General features: G+C 42.6%; 1 protein-coding gene across 3 annotated transcripts in view; it reads right to left on the bottom strand.

The window, feature by feature from the left end:
* The window catches only part of LOC132395763 (protein-methionine sulfoxide oxidase mical3a-like), a 180,195-nt gene that overhangs the window by 5,826 nt on the left and 149,364 nt on the right, over window positions 1–25,005 (bottom strand). For all 3 annotated transcript variants that reach the window (XM_059972758.1, XM_059972759.1, XM_059972760.1), the window contains 5 exons: window positions 18,128–18,231; window positions 9,232–9,336; window positions 8,129–8,222; window positions 4,835–4,922; window positions 2,827–2,900 (listed from right to left, as the gene is read on the bottom strand). In XM_059972758.1, coding sequence (XP_059828741.1) covers window positions 2,827–2,900; window positions 4,835–4,922; window positions 8,129–8,222; window positions 9,232–9,336; window positions 18,128–18,231 — 465 coding nt within the window. The remainder of the gene's footprint in view (window positions 1–2,826; window positions 2,901–4,834; window positions 4,923–8,128; window positions 8,223–9,231; window positions 9,337–18,127; window positions 18,232–25,005) is intronic.

The raw sequence follows: 25,005 nt of genomic DNA, 5'->3' as shown, positions 1-25,005 counted from the left end.
CTATGTCAAAAACATCAAACGTACTGTCCTCTTCAATCCTCCTTGTCATCACCACAAAGCAATCATTAAAATGTTTCCTTAACAAACCAATGCAGAATGCCCCTGGATTTCAATAATTTACCCTCCCACAGGAGGGTAACTGTTTAACACAGCAATTGTCCAGTCTATTCCCTTTATCCCTTTTGTGAAGAGAGCGATATTAGCAGTCCGCTGTCACAGTGCTGAAACCAGGGAGAATTGAAAAATTGTAGTCAGAGCCTCGACTCAGTTTCCTTCCTTGCTGCTTTTAATGGTCTGAGATCATTTATATGTGGGCCGGAGATTTATTATTCATCAAAGATGATAAAGGCCTGAAAACCACTTCTTTTGCTGTGATCATCTCATTCAACACATCCCACTCATTCCTCCCACCTACAACAATTTTACATAATGTTACTTGCTGATGAAGGCATTTGCAAAAATCTTCATTCAGAACCTTATTCACAGCCTCTGCCTCCAAACAGAGGTTATATTTTTTGACCATTATAAGCTCTAGCCTTTTCATTTCTCTTTATATATTTATTAAACATACTTGGAGTCTCTAGATAACTTATTTTTTCAAAGCTCTCTGTGTTCCTAATTTCAATGTAATGTTCTCTTTTTTGAATTTCAGATCCACGAAGGCTGTAGGTTGCAACTTTGAACTCCAGTTTATTTTGGCAAGGGTGAAAATGGGCCATCATAAATGAGCCTGTGCATGCCTGATTCAGGAAAGACATTAGCAGTGCTAATGTCAATAGTGAATGGAAATACTCAGTCCTATTTGCAATGGGCACAATTGAACTGGGAAGTAATTACTACAGTGAATGTGAATTTATACACAAATTGCACATCATTGTTCAACTTAATATATTAAAACGCCGACAGCTGTAGAATGGTAGGTGGACAATAATGGAAAGTAGAGGTTTATTTTACAAAATATCCTTCAATGAAGGTACTAATGTTACACAATAGATTGGCATTTCTAATGAAAATTACCTTGTTACATAGTGGTTCTGCTCAGTTATGAATCAATGGGAATAGAATTCAATCTACAGTGTATGGGAAGACCGTATGATATAGAAGCAGAATTAGGCCATTTGTCCCATCAAGTTTACTCCGACATTTCATCATAGCTGATCCATTTTCCTTCTCAGCCCCATTCTCCTGACTTCTCCACATATCCCTTCATACCCTGACCAAGCAAGAATCTTTTAAGCTCTCCCTTAAATATACCTAAAGACTTGGCCTCCACAGCCGCCTGTGGCAACAAATTCTACAGACTCACCCCACTCTAGCCAAAGAAATTCCTCCTCATTTCACCTCAGTCCTAAAAAGCTGCCCCTGTATTCTAAGGCTGTGCCCTCTGGTCTTAGACTCTCCCACCATAGGAAACATCCTCTCTGCATCCAATCTAGCAAGGTCTTTCAACACTCAATAGGTTTCAATTTGGTCACCCTTCATTCTTCTGATTTTCATGAGTACATGCCCAGAGTCAAATGCTCTTCATGTGACAAACTGTTCAATTCTGAAATCATTTTTGTGACCCTCCTTTGAACCCTCACCATTGTTCAAGCATCTTTTTAGATTAGGGGCCCAAAACTGCTCACAATACTCCAAGTGAGGCCTCACCAGTGCTTTATAAAGCCTCAACATTACATCCTTGCTTTTATATTCTAGTCCTCTTGAAATGAATGCTAACATCGCACTACTGACTCGACCTGCAAATTAACCTTTAGGGAATCCTGCACAAGGGCTCCCAAGTCCCTTTGCATCTCAGATTTTTGAATTTTCTCTCCATTTAGAAAATAGAGTACCCTTTTATTTCATATACCAAAGTAAATGATCATACACTTCCCAACACTATTATATCTGCCAGTTCTTTGCCCATTCACTAATCTGTCTAGGTCCTTCTGTAGCCTCTCTGCTTCATCAAAACTACCTGCCCATCCACCTGTTTTTGTACCATCACAAACTTTTCAACAAAGCTATCAATTCTATCATTGATATACAACATAAAAAGAAGTCCCAACACAGACCCCTGTAGAACACCACTAGTAACTCGCAGCCACCCAGAAAAGGCTCCTTTTGTTCCCATTCTTTGCCTGCTGCCAATCAGCCACTGCTTTATCCATGCTAGTATCTTTCCTGTAACATCATGGGCTTTTATCTTGTTAAGCAGTCTCATGTGCAGCACCTTGTCAAAGGCCTTCTGAAAATCCAAGAGCTGAACATCCACCAATTCTCCTTTGTCTATCCCGCTTGTTATTTCCTCAAAGAATTCCTACAGATTTGTTAGGCAAGATTTTCTCTTGAGGAAATCATGATGACTACAGCCTATTTTACCATATGCCTCCAAGTATCTCAAAACCATACCTTCAACAATTGACATCTTCCCAACCACTGAGGTCAGACTCACTGACCTATAATTTCCTTTCTTCTGCCTCTCTCTCTTCTTAAGTGGATGACTTTTGCAATTCTCCACCTTCCAGAATCATTCCAGAGTCCAGTGATTCTTGAAAGAACATTACTAATGCCTCCACAATCTCTTTAGCCACTCCTTTCAGAATTCTGGAGTGTATTCCATCTTATTCAGGTGACATATCTACCTTCAAACCTTCCAGTTTCCCAAGAACCTTCTCCGTAGTAGTGGCAATGTCACACACTTCTGACCTCTGACGCTCTTGAACTTCCAGCATACTACTAGTGTCTTCCATAGTGAAGACTGATTGACAGGCGATGAAAACAGAATAAGTACAATGAGGAATGTAGGGGAAATAAAGAGATGTTTATTGTAATGTTACTTACGATCTTTATTCATGTACACTCTTAGTTCCTGTTCCAGTCTGCTCTTCTGATCCTGCAATTCCAACTCACGGCCACTGGGTGGATGTGCAAAATTGCAAAACTGTTAGGTGTTCCTTCAAGATACACATACTCAAGCAAATGATTTCATCCAAAATTTCACTTTAAAACTCTGTTTATTAAAACCACAGTGGTGATTTCTTCTGTGAATTTTCTTAATTCTCTGCTTGGTATGTCCTGCATTTTCTCTCCCATACCTCAGACTTAAGAACCTATATGCCCATTTATAACACCCTGTATGTACAACTCCACTGTTTGCAGTAGCTCCTTTGATTTTTCTTTCCAGTAAAAATATTCCCTTCCCTCCCCTCCCCACTTCTAATCCCCTCTCTAGCCTCTTACTTCTCACCCGCCTATCACCTCCCACTGGGTCCCTTTCTCCTATGAACCACTCTCCTCTCCCACCAGATTCCTTGCTCTCCAGCCATCACCTATCATCTTCTAGCTATACTCCCTACCCCCCCACTACCTTTTTATTCTGACGTCTTCCCCCTTCCTTTCCAGTCCTGAAGAAAGATCTCAACCGAAAAAGTCAATTGTTCATCCACTTCCATGGATGCTGCCTGACCTGCAGAGTTCCTCCAGCATTTTGTCTGTGTTGCTTGGCTTTTACAGCATCTGCAGACTTTTTCGTGTTTATCCCTTGATATCTGCCATTTATCCATCAACAGATAGCTTGGAGTATTGCCATCATTTTCTGTTCTTACCAATCCACCAGCGCAGTGTAAATTTCCTTACCTTGCAATCACCATAAGAGGGAAATGACTCCAACTCTAAGAGTAGGAAGGATCATTTCCATCATTCTATAGACTCTCCAAATCCCTAACCAGTAATGAACATGACCCTTAGCTGCACCTGACATAGTGCTACTTACAATGTCGTCCTTACATATCGAAGGACGATAACTTCCCATGTATTAAGCATTATTTAATGCACCATCCTGCACATACACACACCCCTTGTGCCCTTACCCTGTGTCCACCATGTTATTCCCCCTTCCTCATTTCATCCATTCAACATGGCCTCTCTCCCACCTTGCCCACCTGTATCTTCATTCCACATTGTATCCCATTTCTTATTGGTCCTTTTGATCCTTCCAGATCTATTCACTCTAATTTCCAATAGCTATATTTAATTACTTTTGCCCCCTTGTATAGTATTGTAACACTGCCTGGGCACATTATTCCGACTTCTTGTTGTACAGCTCCACAGTACAACAATCAATGGTGCTTTAAGTGTGGAGCTGATGTAACCAATGCTATACATGTACAAGCTTTTAGCCCAAGGGAACATTGACAAATGTACAGTATTGTGCAGAAGTTTCAGACACATAGGGTCAACATGGAACAGAGCATGAAAATCTGCGGGAGCAAAGGATGTTGGGAATGTGCCACGGGAGGGGTTTGGGACAGGTAGTGCAGAAGAAATGGCTAAGCCAGAAGGTGGTGCAATCGAGACACACCCAGCCCTGAGACACCAGATAAGGTCATTTGATTCCAAACTGATTGATTTATTGATCATTACAGAATGTCCCTCTGTTTCTTCCCAATCCCTGCCCTCTCCTTTCCCCTTTTCCCAACCATAATTCCCCTCTCCCTGCCCCCTTCCCACTCTCAGTACACAGAAGAGACCCATCTCAGAATCAGGTTTATTATCACTCACATTTGTCAAGGTCTTTTTTCTTGCGGCACCAGTATAGTGCAATAGCCCTAGCTAAACACATGCCCAAGATACTTTGACAGTACTGTAGCTTCCAACTTTTTTGCCTCTTTCTATCACATTCTGCTACAAAGATTGCTGATCCCATGTCCACTTTATGCAATATTTCCAAACACAGTGCAAAGGACACTTCAAGGTTATTTGAGCTACCAAGGAATTGGTTGTAATTGGAATGCTGGAATTCCTTGCAGAGCAGTATTGTGAACACAAGCAGAATCTGAGGTGTTCTCACCTGATCATCAGCTCAGACTCCTCATTTAACAGCTTGTTCTTATCCTGCACCAGAGTGAACCATGACTGCATCATCTCCGGTTGGTCTCCTGTTGCAAAAATAGCAGTTTGTAAATTTCATTCCTGTTAGATTTCAGCCTCACCAAATTCCAAAAAAGAAAGGAACCAGTATCTGCTTCAGCAGCTTACTCTGTAACCCTTTGCAGGACCAAGCCCAACCTGACCTCCTTTCACTCCTCAAATCCACCAATCATTTCATGCTCCTGCCTCACTACTCGCCTACTCCTCTTTATACTGCCAGCTCCACTCTCCACTTCCAGTTCTGGTCCATGGGTTCAACTCAAATCATCAACAGATCCTCCCCTGCCCACACCACCCCTCCCCCTATAAGACACCGATCAATGCACCGAATTCCTCCCGCAAATTATTTGTTGCTTCAGAACCTGCAGTCACATTGTTTCCTTCTCTGTCATGTTTTCTGTTATTTTGTTAATAACTCTTAGCACAAGTCTAGTACAGAGTGTGGGGAGAAAAGGCTTTATTCCCTTTCATAACACAGGCCACATTATGTAGAGTATGGCCAGCTTGTCATGTTAGTTGATGCAGTGCTTTTTGCAGTACAGTGGAACCCTCTACTGGAGGAAACATTGCTCTGCATCAGTGTCAAAAGAACAGCCATCCCCAATCTCAACCACGTGCATTTTAAAAAGTAACAATATTAATCCCAAATGACCCATTCCCTCCCCCCACCCCCACAGTCTTGGCTCATAGGTGTCACTGATATTTTTATCTGTACTTTGAGAAGATGATATTTAACTATTGCTTTGAAACGCTGAGTGGTGAAAGCTCGCACAAGCCCATGGCAGAACTTTGTTTTGGTGCCAGTGGAGAAACATGACGTACCATTAGATCAGCACAGTTAGTTAAGGCATTACAGAAGGAAACCCAGATGTGACATTATTCCCAAGTCTACTGCCCTCGTCTGTTCAGAAGGTGAGTGCAAGTTAGTTGCTGACTGTCCCGAAGGATGTTTTCATTATTTTGTTTATGGTTCAGGGTTACACTGATCTTCAATAGGATTTAACATTCCCAGGTACATAGACATGTCCACAAGACCATAAGGAGCAGGATTAGGCCATTGGGCCCACCAAGCCATTTCATCATGGCTGATTCATTCCCCCGTCAACCTCATTCTCCTGCTCGCTCCCCATAACCATTCATACCCTGACTAAACAAGAACCTCCTCCTTAAATACACCCACTGACTTGGCCTCCACAGCTGCCTATGCAATGAATTCCACAGATTTACCACCCCCTTGCTAAAGAAATTCATCATCTCCAAACTAAATAGATATCCTTCTGTTCTGAGGCTGTGACCTCTGGCTCTGGTCTCCCCCAGCAATGGAATCACCCTCTTCACATCCACTCTATCTCGGCCTTTCAACACTTGATAGGTTTCAATGAGATCACCTCTTATTCTTCTAAATTACATCGAGTACAGGACCAGAGCCACACGCTCCTCATACAATAAGCCTTTCATTTCCATAATCATTCTTGTGAATCTCCTCTGAACCCTCTTCAATGGCAGCATATCCTTTCTTAAATAAAGAGCTCAAAACTGCTCACAGTACGCCAAATAAGGCCTCACTGGTACCTTATACAGCTTCAGCACAGGTCAGCCACAGGTATAGTAAGGTATCTCTTGCTAGGAGAGCACGGAGTGAGGTAGCAGTTAGTGGCTCATCACAGTCAATGGGCATACTGTGCATTCATTATACAGGAACTCAAGTGTACAGCAAAACTGCTCTGCACTGGCGGGTCTGAATGACCCTCTTCCCAGTCATGCTTGATTATCCGGTGGAAATCTGGTCTGAAGGAGCTGAAGCAGGAAGAACCGGAATCAGTAACCAAGATGTAACTAGTAACTAGTGGGGATTGTGGAAGCAGAGCACCATTGTGAGTGCACCTGCTCCTGTGCCACTCCATTCACAAAGCTCTCTTCCACTTTACCTGGAGACTCAAAATGGATTGTATCCACTGGGACGTGCAAGTCTCCAGAGAAAGGGGAGAATGTCACCCCTGTGTGTGGCTGCATCAAGCTGGGTGTCATGCTTGGGTACACAAACACTAGGTGTTACCATGTGCGGAGGAGATTCTGCCTGCCCCCGGTGTTGTGAAGGATGGGCTTAGCCTTATTGCCGTGGAATATTCCATTCAAACACAGCGTGCCACTCCACTGCAGAAAAGTTTCTGCAGAGAACACTTTGATCACAAGTCACTAAGACGGTCATCAGCACAAATTATTTTTGAGGCCCTGTGGGAGTTGGAGATCAGGTATCGATGTGGGATGAATCCCCAAAAAGACTATCAAAGTTGTTGGGATGCAGAATGCCTCAAGACTTTACTCGGCTCTTCCCCATGCGATCTTTTCTATACAGACTGTCACCCACCTCCTTTGTGGACTGTATGCTCATCAGGAGGGACTGGAAGGGGTGCAGTGGGCTTTGTTAAGGTACACACACCCTGAGAAACTGTGCAACAAGGGCTCTGATTTAAGGATTGTTCCCAAAGACACCCCCTGAGACAACATTAGTGGCAGCTGGAAGACATCAAATCAATGAAAGATGCTCTTTGATCTGCTTGAAACTGGTTGGTCTTCCAGTGCAAGGGTCTTCTACAACCAATGCTGCTAACTGGTCCACTCCAAGTAGAAGTGCTTGCTGAGAGACACAACATAAAGCTTGTTGCAGCCTTTGCAAAAGCTTTGCGTGGAAGGACCACCGTGTCGATCCTCCCATCACTAAGGGGCTGCATCCCGTTTAATAACTAGATGGAATAAACATGACTAATGTGCTGACTTATTTATAAATACTACAAGCAAATACAGTGAATGAAGATACTGTAATGTGTAACTAACTTTTATGAATAAAGTTTATTTTCAGGTAAAAAGATTTTTTTCACTCTGGGACTTGTTCAAACCGACATTAAAGTGAACAGAGTAACACCAGAAAGTGGATGGCATATCCCAATCAATGTTTACATTGATCAGCTCCTGGGAGAGGAGGCCTCATTGTGTTTAAGTTTGAAAAAACATGATTTTCTTCTTGAGATAGAAAATCTTTTAGTGTGCTTTGAAACAAAAAAAAACATTGTCTACCAGTCTTTAATTCACACCTTGAATAAGGAAGCTGGTTAAACACGGACAAGTAATAGCACAAAACAGGACACTGCCTATCCAAACAGAGCTCTAAAAGAGGTTTCACAATTAACTACTTCGGAAATTTGGCAGCTCTTACCTGTACCTTTGCGCATTTCCTCCTCCAGACGAATCCCTTTCTGCTCCAACTCAAGGTACATCTGTTCAATCTCTTCCAACCGCCTCTGAATCATCTGCAGGAGGTAAAACACAGCCTTAGCTCAAACACCACCCACCTCACCATGGGCTCTTCCATATACTGAGGAAAAGGAAGCCTCTAAGTGGCAGATAGAAATTTCAAATAGATCCCAACATTAACCATCAATCACAAAGACCGTGTATCATACCCATTGGACATGAATTGTTATCTTCATAAGTAACAACACAAAATTCCTGGAAACCTAAATCTGTTCATTAGAATTTCTATCGGGATTGGGTGAGGGGGTTATCTTTGTTAAAAGTTCTTCTAGAGGGTGGGCTGTTGCTGGGAAGGCAGCATTTAGTGTCAGTACTTAGTAGTTTCAGAACTGTGAGGACTGAGAGGTGCACCTGGAGTCACTTAGCTGGGATAATTGAACAAGGTATCTTTGACGCATTAAGGGTAATGAGGAAATGGAGGGTGAATAGAACTGAAGAGCAGACTATCCAGCATCTAACTTAATGGCTGAATGGTCTTCTGGTTCACGTACTTCCATGTTGCTAAGGGAATTAGGTGACAGCACAAACATGTTTTGCAAGTCAATACAGAAGTAAATACAGTGCAGATCAGGAAGGGTTCCAATAACAACCTTAACTCTGTGGTTTGTGAAGGTGAGGGATAAACAAGTGGGCTGGAGAGAACTGCTGACTTAGAGTGCAAGAAATAGTGGAAGATGAAGTCCTGAACATGGTATCTTTAAGGCAGAACTTGACAGGTTCTTGATTAGTCAGGGTGTGAAAGGTCATGGGGAGAACGGGGTTGAGGGAAATGGATCAGTTGTGATGAAATAGCAGAGCAGACTCGATGGGCTGCTGGTCTAATTCTGCTCTTCTGATTTTATGGACTAAACTGATCTTTGATCCTATTCAGTTAAATTGAACATTGAAGCAATTGCTACCTTGCTGCTCTGGGAGATGGACCTTATAGATGCTGAAAAGAGTTTCTGTTTCCAATTTGATTATTAAGATACTTGATCTGAAAACATAGATATTCTCCTACATTACCTGAGCTTTCAAAAGCCGTGCCGTTTCTTCCTGCTTTGCACGGCGTTCAATAGTTCTCTTTCGCAACGTGTCCCGCCGAGCAGACATCTCTTCAGGACTTGGCTTCTGTCATAAAGAATATTTTCACTCACCGTTAATCTCAGTTACAACACGTTTTGGTCAGAGATATGAATGCTGTTTAGATACAGAGCAGTAACCACTTGCACCAGATAGAGCTGTACGTGAACCAAACTGTGTGTGTACAAAGCAGTTTTTATGTTGGTCACAGCTATAACTTTTCACATACTGGACACAGCTGTACAAAATCTTCAGCTAACAATATGTGTACTGCATGAAAGTACACGTGAATCTTGAACATAGTTTATCTATGTGAACTGGAGACAAGTACACATACATCTGCACACATCTATACGTGAACCAAAGACAAAATCAGACCACAAATGTGCACACATCAGATATCGCTCTGTATTCACCAGTCACAACTACATGTATGCAATACATGAACGGATACTTTAGTATGATATGCCACTGTAAATGGTGGCTGTCCATCGTACCCGACAATGACCGGAACCCTGTGGAAGAGTTTTTAAAGTGGAAAACCCATTGCACTGGGCAGTTCCACTCTCTCGACCTCAAGTGCAGCTCCAGTGGTGCAAACAAGCATCACAAACTGGCTGGGGGTGGGGGGTGTCTTCCTTGGTTGCAGTGGATGACCACAATGTCTTCTGTGCTTTGATGTGCCCTTCACTCTCCATGGGGTGTTACAGTACCATCTTCCTGGCCGTTGAATCTCACCCACCCAGTCCAGCACAACTGACTGACATCACATGCTAGACAGGCACGCCGTTATCTCACAGGTATTAGGTCTGCTGGCTACTTTGTTTAGCTCGCCTGTTGAAGTGGTGGACCGGGGTGTGGCCACTATCACATGAGAACAGCTACTTGGATCGAAAGTGTCTGGGGGGGGGGGGATCAAAGGTGAGTGAGCTACCCAAGATTGGACATGACAAGCCCCTTCACCAGAGGTGCTGCCCCTCCCTGGACACCCCATGCCTCCCATAAATTAAATTGGCACAACTAAATATCCACAGGACACCAATAAATATATTTACACAATGCAACTGCTTCTGTACTCCACAGCTATGTAAATTGGCTACACCACTATCATAATGTAGTGTTTCGGCCCAAAACACGGTAACAATCTGGATGATGGAATTTGTAGCTAAATTAGCAGATGATACAAAGGTAAATGGAGGGGCAGGTAATGTTGAGGAAACAGGGAGTCCGCAGATTAGAGAAAAGACAAAGAGGTGGCAGATAGAATGCAGTGGAAAGTATATGGTGATGTACTTTGGTGGAAAAAGTAAAGGCACAGTCTGTTTTCTAAACCATGCATTCCATGGGAGGATGTACAGACTCCTTACAGAGGATGTCAGCATTGAACTCCAAACTCCAACACCCTGAGATGTACTAGTGTCACATTAACAACTACGCTACCATGGCACCTCATAACTAAGATGGGACAAGCTGGCATTGGAGAGGGTTCAGGAGAACGATCCTGAGAATGAAACGGTTAACATATGAGGAGACTTGATGGCTCTGGGCCTGAATTCACTGCAGTTTAGAAGAATGGAATGGGGCAGGGAATCTCACTGAAATCCACTAAATAAAGAAAACCATGGATAGAGTGCCCAACAGCTTGCTCTCCACATCATACTGTCCAGGCTTGCGTACCTAGATAGCTAGGATGCAATATCCACGGTCAATTCTGACCGGACAGAAGCCTCAGAATACAAGGTTGTCCCCTTAGAACAAATACAAGTAGGAGCTTCTTTAGCCAGAGGGCAGTGAATATGTGGAATTCATTGCCACTGATGGCTGTGGAGGCCAAATTATTGAGCGTGCTTAAAGTGGAGTTTGATAGGTTCTTGATTAGTAATAATGTTAAAAGTTACGGGGGAAAGACAGGAGAATGGGGCTGAGAGGGAAATTAAGTCAGCCACATTCAAATACAAATACAGCCAAATTCAGCTCCCATGTTTTATGGTCTTGCGAACCATTCCTTCCCCCCCACCCCCCCACCGATCCCTTATAAATGCGGAAGTGAACTTTTGTTCATTCAAAGTTAATACAAAGGCTTTTTTTTAAACTTGTATCCAAATCTAGACAATATTGGCAATAAGTCTGACCCAAATTAACTTCACTGCCAAGCTGAAACCTAAAACCATGGGCATTCCTGCAGGAACTACTGGAGAACAACCAAGAACAGGAACCATTATTAGTTTATTTTTGAAGCAGGGCAGCGAGGGTCTTTGTTTTCAGTTTGAATAGTAGAGCAGTAGGTCAGAACAATAGATATAGAGCAGCCATTCCAAACATGGCAGACAAGTTCACTGTAGTAAGAAACTAATCCATTATTAAAGCCAACAGCATGAATGCAATAAAATTAACTTTAAATCTGGTTTCTATGTCAGGGATTTGAGGGGAAGACAAACCAGCATGATGTGGTTTCTTTAATGATGATTTACTTCTCACTATTGTTTGGTGCAGAGTTGGTTTATGTTATGGTCCTGTGCATTTTAGAAGCTACATTAAAACTGTGAATCCCTTAAGCATTTCAACTGTACAATTTTGCAAACTGGGAGACAATCAATTTCTCCCCCCTTCCCCTTAATTATTTCTACTGCCCAGCACGGATAGGAGAAAAATATGAAAGGCCATAAAAATATAAAGAATAAGGCCTGAAGACTCTGCACTTAATAAGATTGAACACCCAAGGATTCAATTTCAACCTAACTCATTGGATACACCCTCGAGGATGGGGTGAAAAATTACTTGTGCTTCCAACCTGGTACTAACTTAACCAATGCAACTCAATACTAAGATTCATGGTGATGTAGATAGTGTAGAAGTTTGTTATAGATTACACCAGGGCATGGACAAGCTATTAGGTTGGGCTGAGAAGTGGCAGATGGAGTTCATTGAACATAACAGCACAGTACAGGCCCTTCGGCCCATGAGGTGGTTAAGAAGGCATATGTTTGTGTTGGCCTTCGTTTGTTGGGGGATTGAGTTCAAGAGCAAGATACCAGTCATGTCTATGCACTTACCTATACTTCTCTTAAGTATTGAAATCAAACCTACACCCACCACTTCCTTTGGCAGCTGGTTCTACACTCACATTACCCTCTGAGTGAAGTAGTTTCTTCTCATGTTTCCAGTATATTTCCATCTTTCACCCATAGCCCATGACCTCTAGTTCTAGCTTCACTCAACCTCAGTGGAAAATGCCAGCTTGCATTAGCCCTATCTATACTCCTCATAATTTTGTATACCCTGATCAAACACTCCCCGCCCCCATACTCATGAGAATAAAGTCCTAACTTACTCAACCTTTCTCTTTCACAAACAAGAGAAAATCTGCAGATGCTGGAAATCCAAACAACAAATGCCTCAGGAACCCTATGGGAAAGAATAAAGAGTCACCATATCTGGCCGAGACACTTCTCCAGGACTGGAGAAAACCTTGCCCTTTTACTCACATTCTCAAGCTCCGGCAACATCTTTGTAATTTTCTTTTTCTGTTTTCTGACAATTGTATTAATATCTTTCCAGTCAGTAGGTGACCAGGACTTGGTCTCACCAACATCAACCCAACTCCTGTATTCAGTACTTTGATTTATGAAGGACAATATGCAAAAAGCAGTCTTTATGACCTTGTCTACCTATGACACCACTTCCAATGAATTATGGATCTATACTCCCAGATCCCTCTGTCTACGGTACTCTTCAGTGCCTGACCAAGTCCTACACTGGTTTGTCCTCAAAAATCAGAAACAGCACATACTTGTCTACATTGAATTCTATCTGCTATTTCAGCCCATTTTCCCAGCCTGTTCAGATCCTAGGCAAGCTTTGATACTGAGCCCAATACCCCCAATCTCAATGTTATATTCCAATTTGCTGATCCAGTTTATCACATTATCATCCACATCGTTGATATGGAAGACAAGCAAACAAGGGACACACCATTCATCACAGGCCTCCAGTCAGAAAGGCAACGATCTAGTGCCACTCTCTGGCTCTTGTATGAGGCCAATATTGAATCAAATTTACTACCTCATCCTGAATGCCAAGTGACTGAACCTTCTTGATCAGCATTCCATACGGGACTTTGTCAAAGGTCTTGCTCAAATTCATGCAGACAATATCTTCACTACCTTTCTATCACCAACTTCCCTGGTAACCTCCTTGAAAAGCTCTAAACAATTGGTTAGAAACAACCTATCACACATAAAGCCACATCGACTACGCCTAATCAGTCCATACTATCCTTCGGCTTTAACAGTCACATACTTCCAGATACTGATTGTAACGTTCCAACATTAAACTCAACCACCTTCCTCAGACACAGGATAGTCAAAAAGACAAGTCCCCCTACAGACACCTCCTTAAATACCCTCCCAAGTAAGCAGTGCACAGGCAAGGCTTAATGCTCGATCCTGATTGGCTGGATCTGAATTACCAATTCCTGATTGGTTACTTTGAATTGGCCTTGTTCTGATTGGTCAATTTTTCAGGCTAAACCCTTTTTAGGAATGTATGGTCGCAGACTTGAGCTATGGGGGTTATGATTGGGGATGTAGATTTTCAGTGGAAAAAACTCAAACAGTATTTTTCACTAGGAAAAGAATTGAAGTAGGGAAGAAGTTAAGGATGTATGGGGTTGAATTAGAAAGGGTTGGATCATTTAAATTTCTGGGAGTTATATTTGATTCACAATTAACATGGGCAGACCGTATCAGGAAAGTTGAGGAGAAATGTAAAAAAGTAATAAACGTGATGAGATGTTTGGTAGGGAATGGGGAGCAAGTTGTTCAGCATTGAAGAGAATGTATCTGGCTTTAGTAAGATCTGTGTTGGACTATGGAAATATAGCATATGGATCAGTAGCTAGGTCTCATAAGGAAACTGGATGTGATTCAGGCTCAGGTTTTGAGAGTGTGCAGTGGGGCTTTTAAAACATCACCAGTATCAGCCCTGCAGGTAGAAATGGGAATAATGCCTTTGGAATTAAGAAGGATGCAGTTGATGGCGAACTACTGGGTTAATTTGCAATGATTCTCACCCTGCTAAAGGAGTGGTTTTTTTTAAATTTTTTTATTAGTTTTTCAAAACATTTTACAAATTAAAAACCCCAAATCCCAATGAGGAACATTAAAACAGTGCAAAATTAAGCATACAATAACAATATGTTACAAAGGAAGAGAATTTAGCAAAAAAAAAGCACCTAAATTAAAGACAAGTAAGCTTAGTGTCCTCCCCAAGCCCCACAATACAAGAAAAAACAACAGCAACTCCAGACCAACCACAACACAATATAGAGAGTATAAGTCAGGACAGCCAAACTCCCAGACTGTGAATACACTCAGCAACAGAGAATAATAATGCCTTCTACCAGAAAAAAAAAGGAGCTGAAAGCAAGGGACCGAAGAGAAAAAAAAAACCCTAGTCAAGAGGAAGGTTATGAAAGCACTCGATAAAAGGTCCCCAGACCTTATGGAACTTTCTGCTAAAGGAGTGTTGCAGGAGTCCTGGGAAAATTGAAGTTTCAGAGGGAAAACTTCAGTCGAGTACGGAATGATATTGAAAGATCATGTGGAGTGTTTGATCTAAGGATAAGTCCTTCAGTAGTTCATCTGGTTGTAGCTCCATGGAAGCTGGTATGGCCTGACGTAGACTGGCATTTGTTAGAGGTAAAAAGGAAAGGAAAATATAAAACTGATTTGGTAAGTGTATTTAACTGTCATGTGATGGAAAAGTATAGTGATTATACTCAGGTCTATACAGATGGTGCTAAGGAACCTGAGACAGAAGTGACAGGGTTTGGGGTGGCTATACCAGCAAAAGAAATTGCAATCAGCAGAAGAATATCTGATAAGTTAGCGGTGTATACAGTGGAGATGATGGCAGTGTTGGTTGTGTTGCGTTGGGTGGAGAAAACTAAACTAGTCAAAGCATTGATATGCTCAGATTCATCCTCAGCTCTAGCGAGTTTAAGGTCTTCTCACTCAAACAGCCGGCAAGATGTACTTCATGAAGTCCTTCAGTCAGTCATGAGTTGCAAATCAGGGAGGCCAGGTTAAATTTCTATGGGTTCCAGCTCATGTAGGGGGTGAAGGGGAATGAAAGGGTGGATGAGTTGGCAAACAGGGCATTAAAGAAAGAAAATATAGAAATGCACATTAGTATCAGTAAAGCAGAGGTTAAGTGTGTAATCTGGGAAAAAAATCAACCAAATGTGGCAAGAAAGATGGGACAGGGAGGGGAAAGGGAGGCATTTATATCAAATACAAAAAAGTGTTGCAGGTACTAGGGTAGGTATTGGATACAGAAGAGAGGAAACTGTGGACTAGGTTAAGGCTGGGGCACTGTGCACTAAACCAAACATTGAAATTGATAGGGAAACACCAGACAGGATTGTGTGAGGAATGTCAGGAAGAGGAGTCAGTAGAACATGTAGTTCTGAGTTGCAGGAACTATGGGATACAGAGAGAGATGATGAGAATTAATCTAAGGGAATTGGGGGTGCAGGAATTCACATTAAAAGGGTTGCTGGGCATGGGTGAGAGAACACAGGTCAGGGTATTTTTAGCTTTCTTAAGGGGTACAGGGTTTTTTTATAGGATATGATGGATGAACAGAAATAGGGTACTAGGATGGGGAGGATAAAGTGTAGGTTAGGGTATGTGTATGTGTGCGATTGGGTGAAGGGATTTAGAATGTGAATCCATCGCATACTTTGGAGCAGGAGGCGGTAATGCACCATTATGCTGGGTGCCAACCGCTGTAAAACAAGACAGAGAGAGAGAGAGGAGCTATCTCTACTCTCTTAGAACCTACATTTAGGTTTCCCACATGCTCTACTCACTTGAGAGAGTATATAAGGAGTTGTCTCTAGGGGGACTTGACACTTGACTAACTTGTGCCTAAGGAAGATGGTCGGGTTTACCATTGAAACCATGTATTATGTGAGTATTCGTAGGTCAGAGTGCGTATGATGTCAGAACGCGGGGTTTTGTAAAATGGAAGTCTGGTGAACAAACGTGTGTGTTTAATACTGCGGTGTCCAAGTCACATTAACGCTAAATGGTGTCAGAAGAAAACGGAAAGGAAAGGAACAGAAGACACATAAAAAGATGTCACAGTTACAGCCACTGTCAAGTTTAAGCCTACAAGGTAATATTGGTGAGAATTGGAAGGTATGGCTCCAGCAGTTTGAGCTGTTTTGCACCGTTAGTGGCGTAGATGACAAGACGGAGAAAGTGCAATGTGCTACGTTTCTGCATGTGGCTGAAGCAGAGGCAATAAAGGTTTGCAACATGTTTGTCTTCCAAGAGGGTGAGTGAGATAAAATTGAAGTGTTGAAGAAAAAGTTTCAAGATTACTGCGAGCCAAGAAAAAACCTACCGTACATTCGACACATATTTTTTACGAGGGCTCAAGAACTGACAGAGACTATAGATGCCTATGTAACAAATTTGAAGAACAAGGCAAAAAACTGTGAGTTCGGACAACTGCATGATTCTTTAATACGCGACAGGATTGTATGCGGCATACGAGATGATCATGTGAGAGGCAGGCTGTTGAGAGAGGCGGAGCTTACATTGGAAAAAGTGATTGATATGTGCCGTGCTAGCGAGATCACGTCAAGCCAGGTTAAAATGCTTAATGAAGAGACTGAAGTATACAAAATAAAAGCTGTGAAAACTGACAAGAGTAGGACAAAGCCAACTCCACAGGATAACCAAAAGGAAGTTAACTGCAACAGATGTGGTTATAAACATGGATACAGAAAATGTCCAGCCTTTGATAAGACGTGCAAATTATGCAGAAAGAAAAATCACTTTGCAAAGATGTGCAAATCGCAGGAGCAAGGAAAATGCAAGCTGTGGAACAGAGTGAGTGCAACAGTGACATGTTCATTGGCACAGTTGAAGTGGAACAGGAGGTATGCATCAAGAATATTGATAATGCAGAGATGGATGTTGAAGATGAATGGACTCAAGACTTTGCTGACTTGTGTTCTGGACTAGGATGTTTACCAGGGAAACACCATATCCAGATTGATCCAACTGTTGCACCAGTCGTGCATGCTCCAAGGAAGGTTCCAGTAGCTCTCAGGGATCAAGTAGTGGAGGAGTTACACAGATTGCAACAGATGGGAGTCATAACGAGAGAAATAGAACCGACCGACTGGGTGAATAGTATGGTAACAGTGGTCACGGAGAAAAGGATTAGGATTTGCATGGATCCACAAGATCTCAACCGAGCCATCAAAAAAGAGGACTATCCGCTGCTCATGGTTGAAGAGGTTGTCTCCGGCATGCCTAATACAAAATACTTTTCAGTATTGGATGCAAATCAAGGTTTCTGGCAGACCAAGCTGGATGAAGAAAGTTCCAAATTATGCACTTTCAACACGCCCATAGGGAGATATCGTTTCCTGTGTCTACCCTTTGGGATTTCTTCTGCATCAGAGGTATTCCAGAGGTCAGTGGTACAAACGGATTGAAGGGACTCTTAGATAGGCACATGGATGAAAATAAAGTGGAGGGCTATGCAGGAGGGAAATGTTAGTTTGATCTTGGAGTAGGTTAAAAGGTCGGAACAACAGAGTGGGCTGACGTACCTGTACTGTGTTGCACTGTCCTATGTTATATGTTTAAAACTGTGATGACTTTAGAAAAGAGGTTGGCAGAATCATTTGTCACTTCTTCAAAAAGAGCTTAAGTAAAAATTACTCCTTAAAGCAGAACTAAATACAGATAGTTTAGATGAAAAAAAAGTCTCCATCATAGCCCCCATGCCTCTGTCAGGAATCATTTATACTCACAGCTTTGAGTGGTGGCTCAGGGCAGTAATCTGATTCATCTTCACTTAAAGACTCCTCTTCGTCTTCATCCAGTTCCTCATCATCATTCAAACTGCAAGATTTCACTAGATAAAGAAATACACAATTTGCAGAGTAAGTACCTTGGCTCTTGTGTGAGGGATGAGTACAATAGATTTTGAGGGCCAGTGTCTGACTGTGAGAGTTGAAGGATGATAACCCGTTGTTCACTGCTTGCGGCAGGTATGAAAATACAGCAAAGGGAAGTCACATGCAAGTTTTATAACCGATAACACACTCTTCAGCTCACTTTCCTATCTAAACTGTAGTAGCTAGACTTCTAACGACTTTATTATTCCAAAAGTAATTAGAACTGATGTGGCAATTGGATGCACAGATTCTGAGGATATCCAGGGTTATTCTACATTTAGCAGTTCTCAACTGTTATTCAGAACCATCCATAAACTTGTTCTTGTCTGTGTACCATCCTGAAGTCCCAGAGCAATCTGAAAGCGCTGTAATAATTTGTCTCTCCACTCTCATGATCCCTCTCTCCTTCTCCTCCATTACACAAACATGCAATTCTGCAAGATGGCACCAGTGAATCACAGTGACATCCCAAAGAAGGGTCTCCGCCAGAAATGTTGACTATACTCTTTTCCATTGATGTTGCCTGGCCTGCTGAGTTCCTCCAACATTTTGTGTCTGTTGCAGGTATTAGTACAAGCTGAGTTTGTTATGGAAGCTAGCCAATTTCCCCTTGCACAGTTTCTGAGTTTCTTTGCCGACTGTCACAAAAGTCGTAGAATGCTGGCTCATTTCTTAGGTGCTAGGGATGCATAAATGAATGATGGGCTTAGCCTCACAAAATGTGAATCAATACATGTACATCTTGAACAGGCATAACCCTGACATACCAACATTACCAGACCAGTGAACATTTAATCCTGCTCATGCATAAACACTCATTCATAACATGATGTGACAGTGCTTGCTGAAATCAATATTGGCAGCCTTTTGGAGGCCAATGCCTGGCCAGTATGCCACAGCCTGTCCTCTTTAACAAGGAGAAAGAAACAAAAAGCTAACATTTAAAATCACAACTTTCAAATGTCTCCAAGCACTTAAACAAGGAAGTGCTTAGGAAGTGTGGTTAGTATTGGAATGTAGAAAACACAACAGTGCACAAGATCCCATGGATAATAATCTGCTAATGGCCCAACAATCTTTTCAGCAACAGAGTTGGAATAACACTCAGCAGGCCAGGCAGCATATGTGCAAAGGGGAACAGGGATGGAATTTCAGGTCAGAGATCCTTCAGCAGATCCTCAACCTGAAACATTAACCCCATTTCTCTTTCTCTGCCGACTGAAGGACAAATAGCAAGGAGGCATGTAGAATAACATTCATGGATAGGCAAGGTACAGACTGGGATATAGGAAAATGGGGGCAGTTTAGATCAGCATCTGGGTCAGCACAGGGATTTGGGCTGAATGGCCTGTTTCCACACAGTAGGATTCTCTGCTGGTCAACGAATCGTGCACCCACTCATACTATTAAAGATAAGTGATTCTGCAGATGCTGGAAATCTAGAGCAACATGCACAAAATGCTGGAGGAACTCTGTACATCAGGCAGCATCTATGGAAATGAATAAACATCCAATGTTTCAGTGCGAGACACTTCATCAGGATGGGAAAGGAAGGGAACAGAAACCAGAATAAGAACATAGAACATAGAACAGTACAGCACAGAACAGGAACAGACCCTTCGGCCCACAATGTTGTGTCAAACCAGCTAAAAAGTAAGTCAAAACCACCCAGAAAAACTAATCCTCCCTGTCTACACGATGTCCTTATCCCTTCATCTTCCTCAAATTCACGTGCCAGTCTAAAGGCAGGAGAGATTTATACTCTCCACATTCCCGTTCCCATCAGTTCCTTCCAGCAATGAATATGCAATTTATAAGTACTTTATATTGTCACATGTACGATAGCAAAAAGTTTGTCTTGCATACAGATGAATTCATTACATAAGGGTTTAAAATAAAGTTTACAGAAGTGCATTTACACTCTAGAGGCAATTTACAGTGAACAATTAACCTACCACTCTTGGAGACGTGGGAGGAGCCCAGAGCACCTGGAGGAAACCCGAGCAGTCATGAGGGAAATATGAATCTGTACAATGGTGTCCAGGGTCAAAGCTGGGTTGCTGGAGTTGTGAGACAGAAAATCTGCTAACTCTACCACCCCACTCCCCAAGTGCCTCCAACATTGTGTTTTTATTGCAGATTTTCAGTAACTGCAGACTTTTCTTTTTATTTTCAATGATGCTGGGAATGGATGTCCTGGAAACATCTCACAGGTCAAGCAAGCATCATTTATAATGAGCCAAATAGAGACAATGGGAAGTAAATGACCAGATCAGAGATAAATGCATTTTAAAGTGCTTGAAAAAGATGGAAACAGAAAACAAAAGGGCTATGAAAGTGCAAGAGACAGGAAAGTTTAAAAAACCAAATAGGTTGCACTGGAAGGCCAAAGAAGGTGTTAATGGAATAAATGAACAAATATCCACCCAGAGGAGGTGTTAATGAAGAACACATAATCATTATCAGACAACACAAAAGACTCTGAATCACAAAGGAAATCACAGAGGGAGTGACCCTCAGGGAAGCAGAAAGCATAGGGGGAAGGGGAGAGGCAAAGGGAGCGTCTGGTGCTAGGACCCCAGGAAGATGACCGAAGCTATGCAGAACAATGTGCTGAAGCTAGAGGCCTACAGGGTTGCAGGCAGGGACAAGAGGAACTCCACCCCAGTTAAGGCAGTAGGATGATGGGGTGAGCGTGAATGTTCGGGAAATGGAGGAGATGCAGGTGAGGACAGCATCAATGGTGGAGAAAGGGAAATTCTGTTCTTTGAAAAAAGAGTATATCTCTGATATCCTGGAAAGGAAAGGCTCATCCTGGGAACAGATGCGGTGGAGATAACGGAACTGAGAAAAGAGGATAGCACTTTTACAGGAAACAGGGTGAGAAGAGTTACTGCATAGTCAAGATAGCCGTGGTGATTAGTAGGCTTATAAGATATATCAGTAGACAGTTTGTCTCCTGATATGGAGACAAGAAAGACTGAGAAAGGGGAGAGAGCCTTCTGAAGTGGACCAAGTGAATTTAAGGGCAGGGAGGAAGTCAGAGGCAAAGTTGATGAAATTGACGAGCTCAGCATGGGTGCACAAAACAGCACCAACTTAGTCATTAATGTAGCACAAGAGCTGGGGACCCTTCCTGATGAAGGGACTCGACCCGAAACATTTCTCACGGATGCTGCCTGATCTGCTTTCTTCCAGCGTTGTGTACATATTGACCTGCGTTTTATGCTTGGCACTGAACCACAATCAATTCTGGATGTTTCACAAACTGGGAATAAAGTGATTCTAATCACATATACCACCCCGTGTGAAAAACTTGACTTTCAGATTTCCTTTAAATCTTTCCTCTCCCAAACTCTAGTTTTAGATTCCAATTCCATATGAAAAGGCCTGTGCTTATCAACCCTATCTGTGAGCCTCATAATTTGATAAAGCTCCTCAAGCTTCTTGTATGGAACAAACCCAGCCTACGGAATTGCTTCCTAGACCTATGCTGAGTTCATTAAGTTCATCAGTTTTGCCTCCAACTCCCACCCTGTCCTCAAATTTACATGGTCCATCTCTGACACCTCTCTCTATTCTCGTCTCTCTCTGTCTCTGTTATATACAATACACTGATATCTTTTCCAAACCCAGTGACTCCCAGTTATCTTGACCAAACCTCGTCACACTCTTTTACTTGTAACTGTACTCAAGTTTCCCTTTTCTCAAATTCTTCATCTCTGCCACAACAGTTCTCAGGATGAGGCTTTCCATTCTAGGATAGAAATGAAACCCTTTGGTAATGTAGCCATCCTTAGCTGGTTTGTAGCCGGCTCGAAGGAGCAGCTCTACTTCGGGGCACCCCCGCTAAATGCAGTACTATTACAGTTCAGGGCCTCAGAGTTCAACTCCGGTGCCATCTCCAAGGAGTTGTACAATCTCCCCGTGATCGCATGAGTTTCCTCTGGGTGCTCCAGTTTCCTTCTACAGTCATTATTAATTATCCATGATTAGAGTTAAATTGGTGGGTTGATGGGCAGTAGGGCTCATTGGGCCCAAAGGGTCTGTTCCATTTTGTAGAACTAAATAAATAATACAATGGGGTTTCCCTTCAACCACTATCAATGCTGCCCTCACCTGCATCTCCTACATCTTCCTGCACATCTAACCTCACCCCATCCTCCCAATGTCATAACAGAGATAGGGTTCCACTTGACTTTACCTACCACCCCAAGCCTGTTTCCAGCACGTCATTCTCTGTAATGTCCGCCATTTCCAACGGCAATATTTCACACTATTCCCCATCCCCTGTGCATCACTCTCTGAGATTCCCCTGTCCACTCATCCCTCCCCACTGATTTCCCTCCTAATACTTATCCCTGTGAGTATGACAAGTGCCTCTACACCTCTACCCTTCTCAAGGCCCCAAACAATCCTCCCAGGTGAGGCAACACTTCATGTGCGAGTCTACTGTATCTAGTGCAGCCTCCTTTACATTAGAGAGACCTGAGGCAGATTGGAGACTGCTTCATTGAGCACCATTATCTTGTCTGCTGCCAAAGGTGGCATTTTAATTTGATTTTCCATTCCCGTACTGACTAATCGGTCCATGGCCTCCTCCTGCCATGAAGAAGCCAACCCCAGGTTGGAGGAGCAGCACCTCAAATTCCAGTCCAAACTGATGACATGAGCATTAATTTCTCTAACTTCCAGTAACTACACCCCTCCTCCCTTCTCTCTTTTCCATCCCCCATTCCAGGGATGACGTGGTGGAGATGCGTCTCTACCAAAGGAGGTGTAAGGCAGTCCTTCCCTCTGCTCACCTGCAGGTCACCCTTGGGGAAGGTGTAGCACCTGCTTAGCCCCCGATCAAGGCCACATGAAGCCATGGGAGCAGGTGGTGCATATTTCAAGTCCTGGTTATGTGACCACTGACCCTAGGCAGACAATCTCTTACGAGTATTGATAATGGCTGAGATCATCCTTCTTGTATAAGACACTGCTCAGAAAAAGGCAATGGTAAACCATTTCAGTAGGAAACTTTTCCAAGTACAATCATAGTCAAAGATCACGATTGCCTATGTCATACGACAGGGCACAAAACCACCCCTTCCTTTCCAGTCCTCTTGGCCTGAAATGTTTACCTGACCTGATGATTTCCTCCAGAATTTTGTGTGTGTTGATCAAAACATCCAGCATCTGAAGAATCTTATGCCTACCCAGCCTCTCCTTGTCATAAAAACCCACTATATGGATGACATCCTGGTGAATCTGTACATCTAGTACTACCACAACCCTCCTAAAATGAGGTGGCCAGAACTGCACACAATATTCCAAATCTGGCCGAATCAATGACTAATACAGTGGCAACAAGATGTCCCAGCTCTTACATTGAATCCACCTAACTAAGAATTCAAACTAAATGCTGCTTCAGGGTCAGTTTCACTAAAGCAATTTTGTTCCTAGTTTCCAAAACACCTTGAATCACATCTGGTCTAACTTTTTAAACCAGCCCATCATACACTCCCTTGTCAAAAGCCTGGCTAAATTCCACGTATACCACTTCTCTATCACCATCTTCAATAATTTTCTTCATAAACTCTTCACAAATTCAGATTTGTGATGCTCAATTTCCCATGCACACCATTATACCCGTTACCCCCAATCAGTCCCTGTCCTTTCTAACTATCAGAATACTATGTCCAGAGGGCTTTAAAATACCGAGACAGAAGAGGAGGTGAGTTCCACAGGCCACAATAGAACAGTGTAGGAGTACAGTGAGAGGTTGACTGGAATGATTCTGAACTGAATGGAGATGCTGCACACAGGATCAACACCCACAGTATTAGAAGCGGAAGCTTCCAGTAAGAAGCACAGATGCAGCTGCTTCTATAGGGCCAACCAAATGTGTTAGTGTCTTTTTTTAAACATGTATTTTACAGCTGCAAGGCCCTGCTAAACACTAGAAACTTGAAATATGCAGATCTACCCCATCAGCAAATTGCTCATTGGCAAGGAAACCGAAGAAACTGGACTTGGAGTGGACCCATGTTGCTGCCTGTTACAGAGAGGCACCAAAGTTGTGTCCAACTGATCACCTTAGTCACTTTTCTTGTGATTGCAAGACCCTGTTCGACATTACTGCAAGTCCGATTCACTGGTTTATTTACAGATGTCAGGGGAGCCTCATGGCCTTGGTTGTTGCGGTGTCACCTGGTTACAGCCACCCAGGAGAAAGATGTTGGAGTCAGTATGGCACAGCTTTCAATCTGAAATCAGTGCTGCTCCGTGTTCACTCAGCAGAAGACAAGCCATATTGTGTTTGACTGCAGACTGCTGTAACATTCATGGAGTCAGGGACTTGGACTATTTTTTTGTGTGATTGTATTTTACTGTTAAGTGTTTTCTACCTTTCATGTGCCTTGTGCTGTATGACTGTTGGTACTGGGTTTTGCACCTTTGCCGTAGAGTAACACTGTTTCATTTGGCTGTTTTCATGGGTGTTCATTTATGGTTCAATGACAATTAAACTTGAACTTGAATAGAAAGAAATATTTAAACAGCAAGAAATACAGGTAAGTTGTTCCTTCACCTGGAAGGCATATTTAGGAATTTGTTTGGTGTGAAAGGAGGAGATGAAAGAAAACACTGCATTTTCTTCACTTGCAAGGGATGGTAGAGCAAAAGTAATGGGCATTGGTGAAACTGGAGGAGTGAACCCAGAGGGCACGGTCTCTTTAGAGTGCTCA

Source organism: Hypanus sabinus, chromosome 6 (genome assembly GCF_030144855.1).
Source record: "Hypanus sabinus isolate sHypSab1 chromosome 6, sHypSab1.hap1, whole genome shotgun sequence".
Lineage (NCBI taxonomy): Eukaryota > Metazoa > Chordata > Chondrichthyes > Myliobatiformes > Dasyatidae > Hypanus > Hypanus sabinus.
Note: the sequence above shows the minus strand (reverse complement) of the source record. Positions and strands in the feature narration are given on the sequence as shown.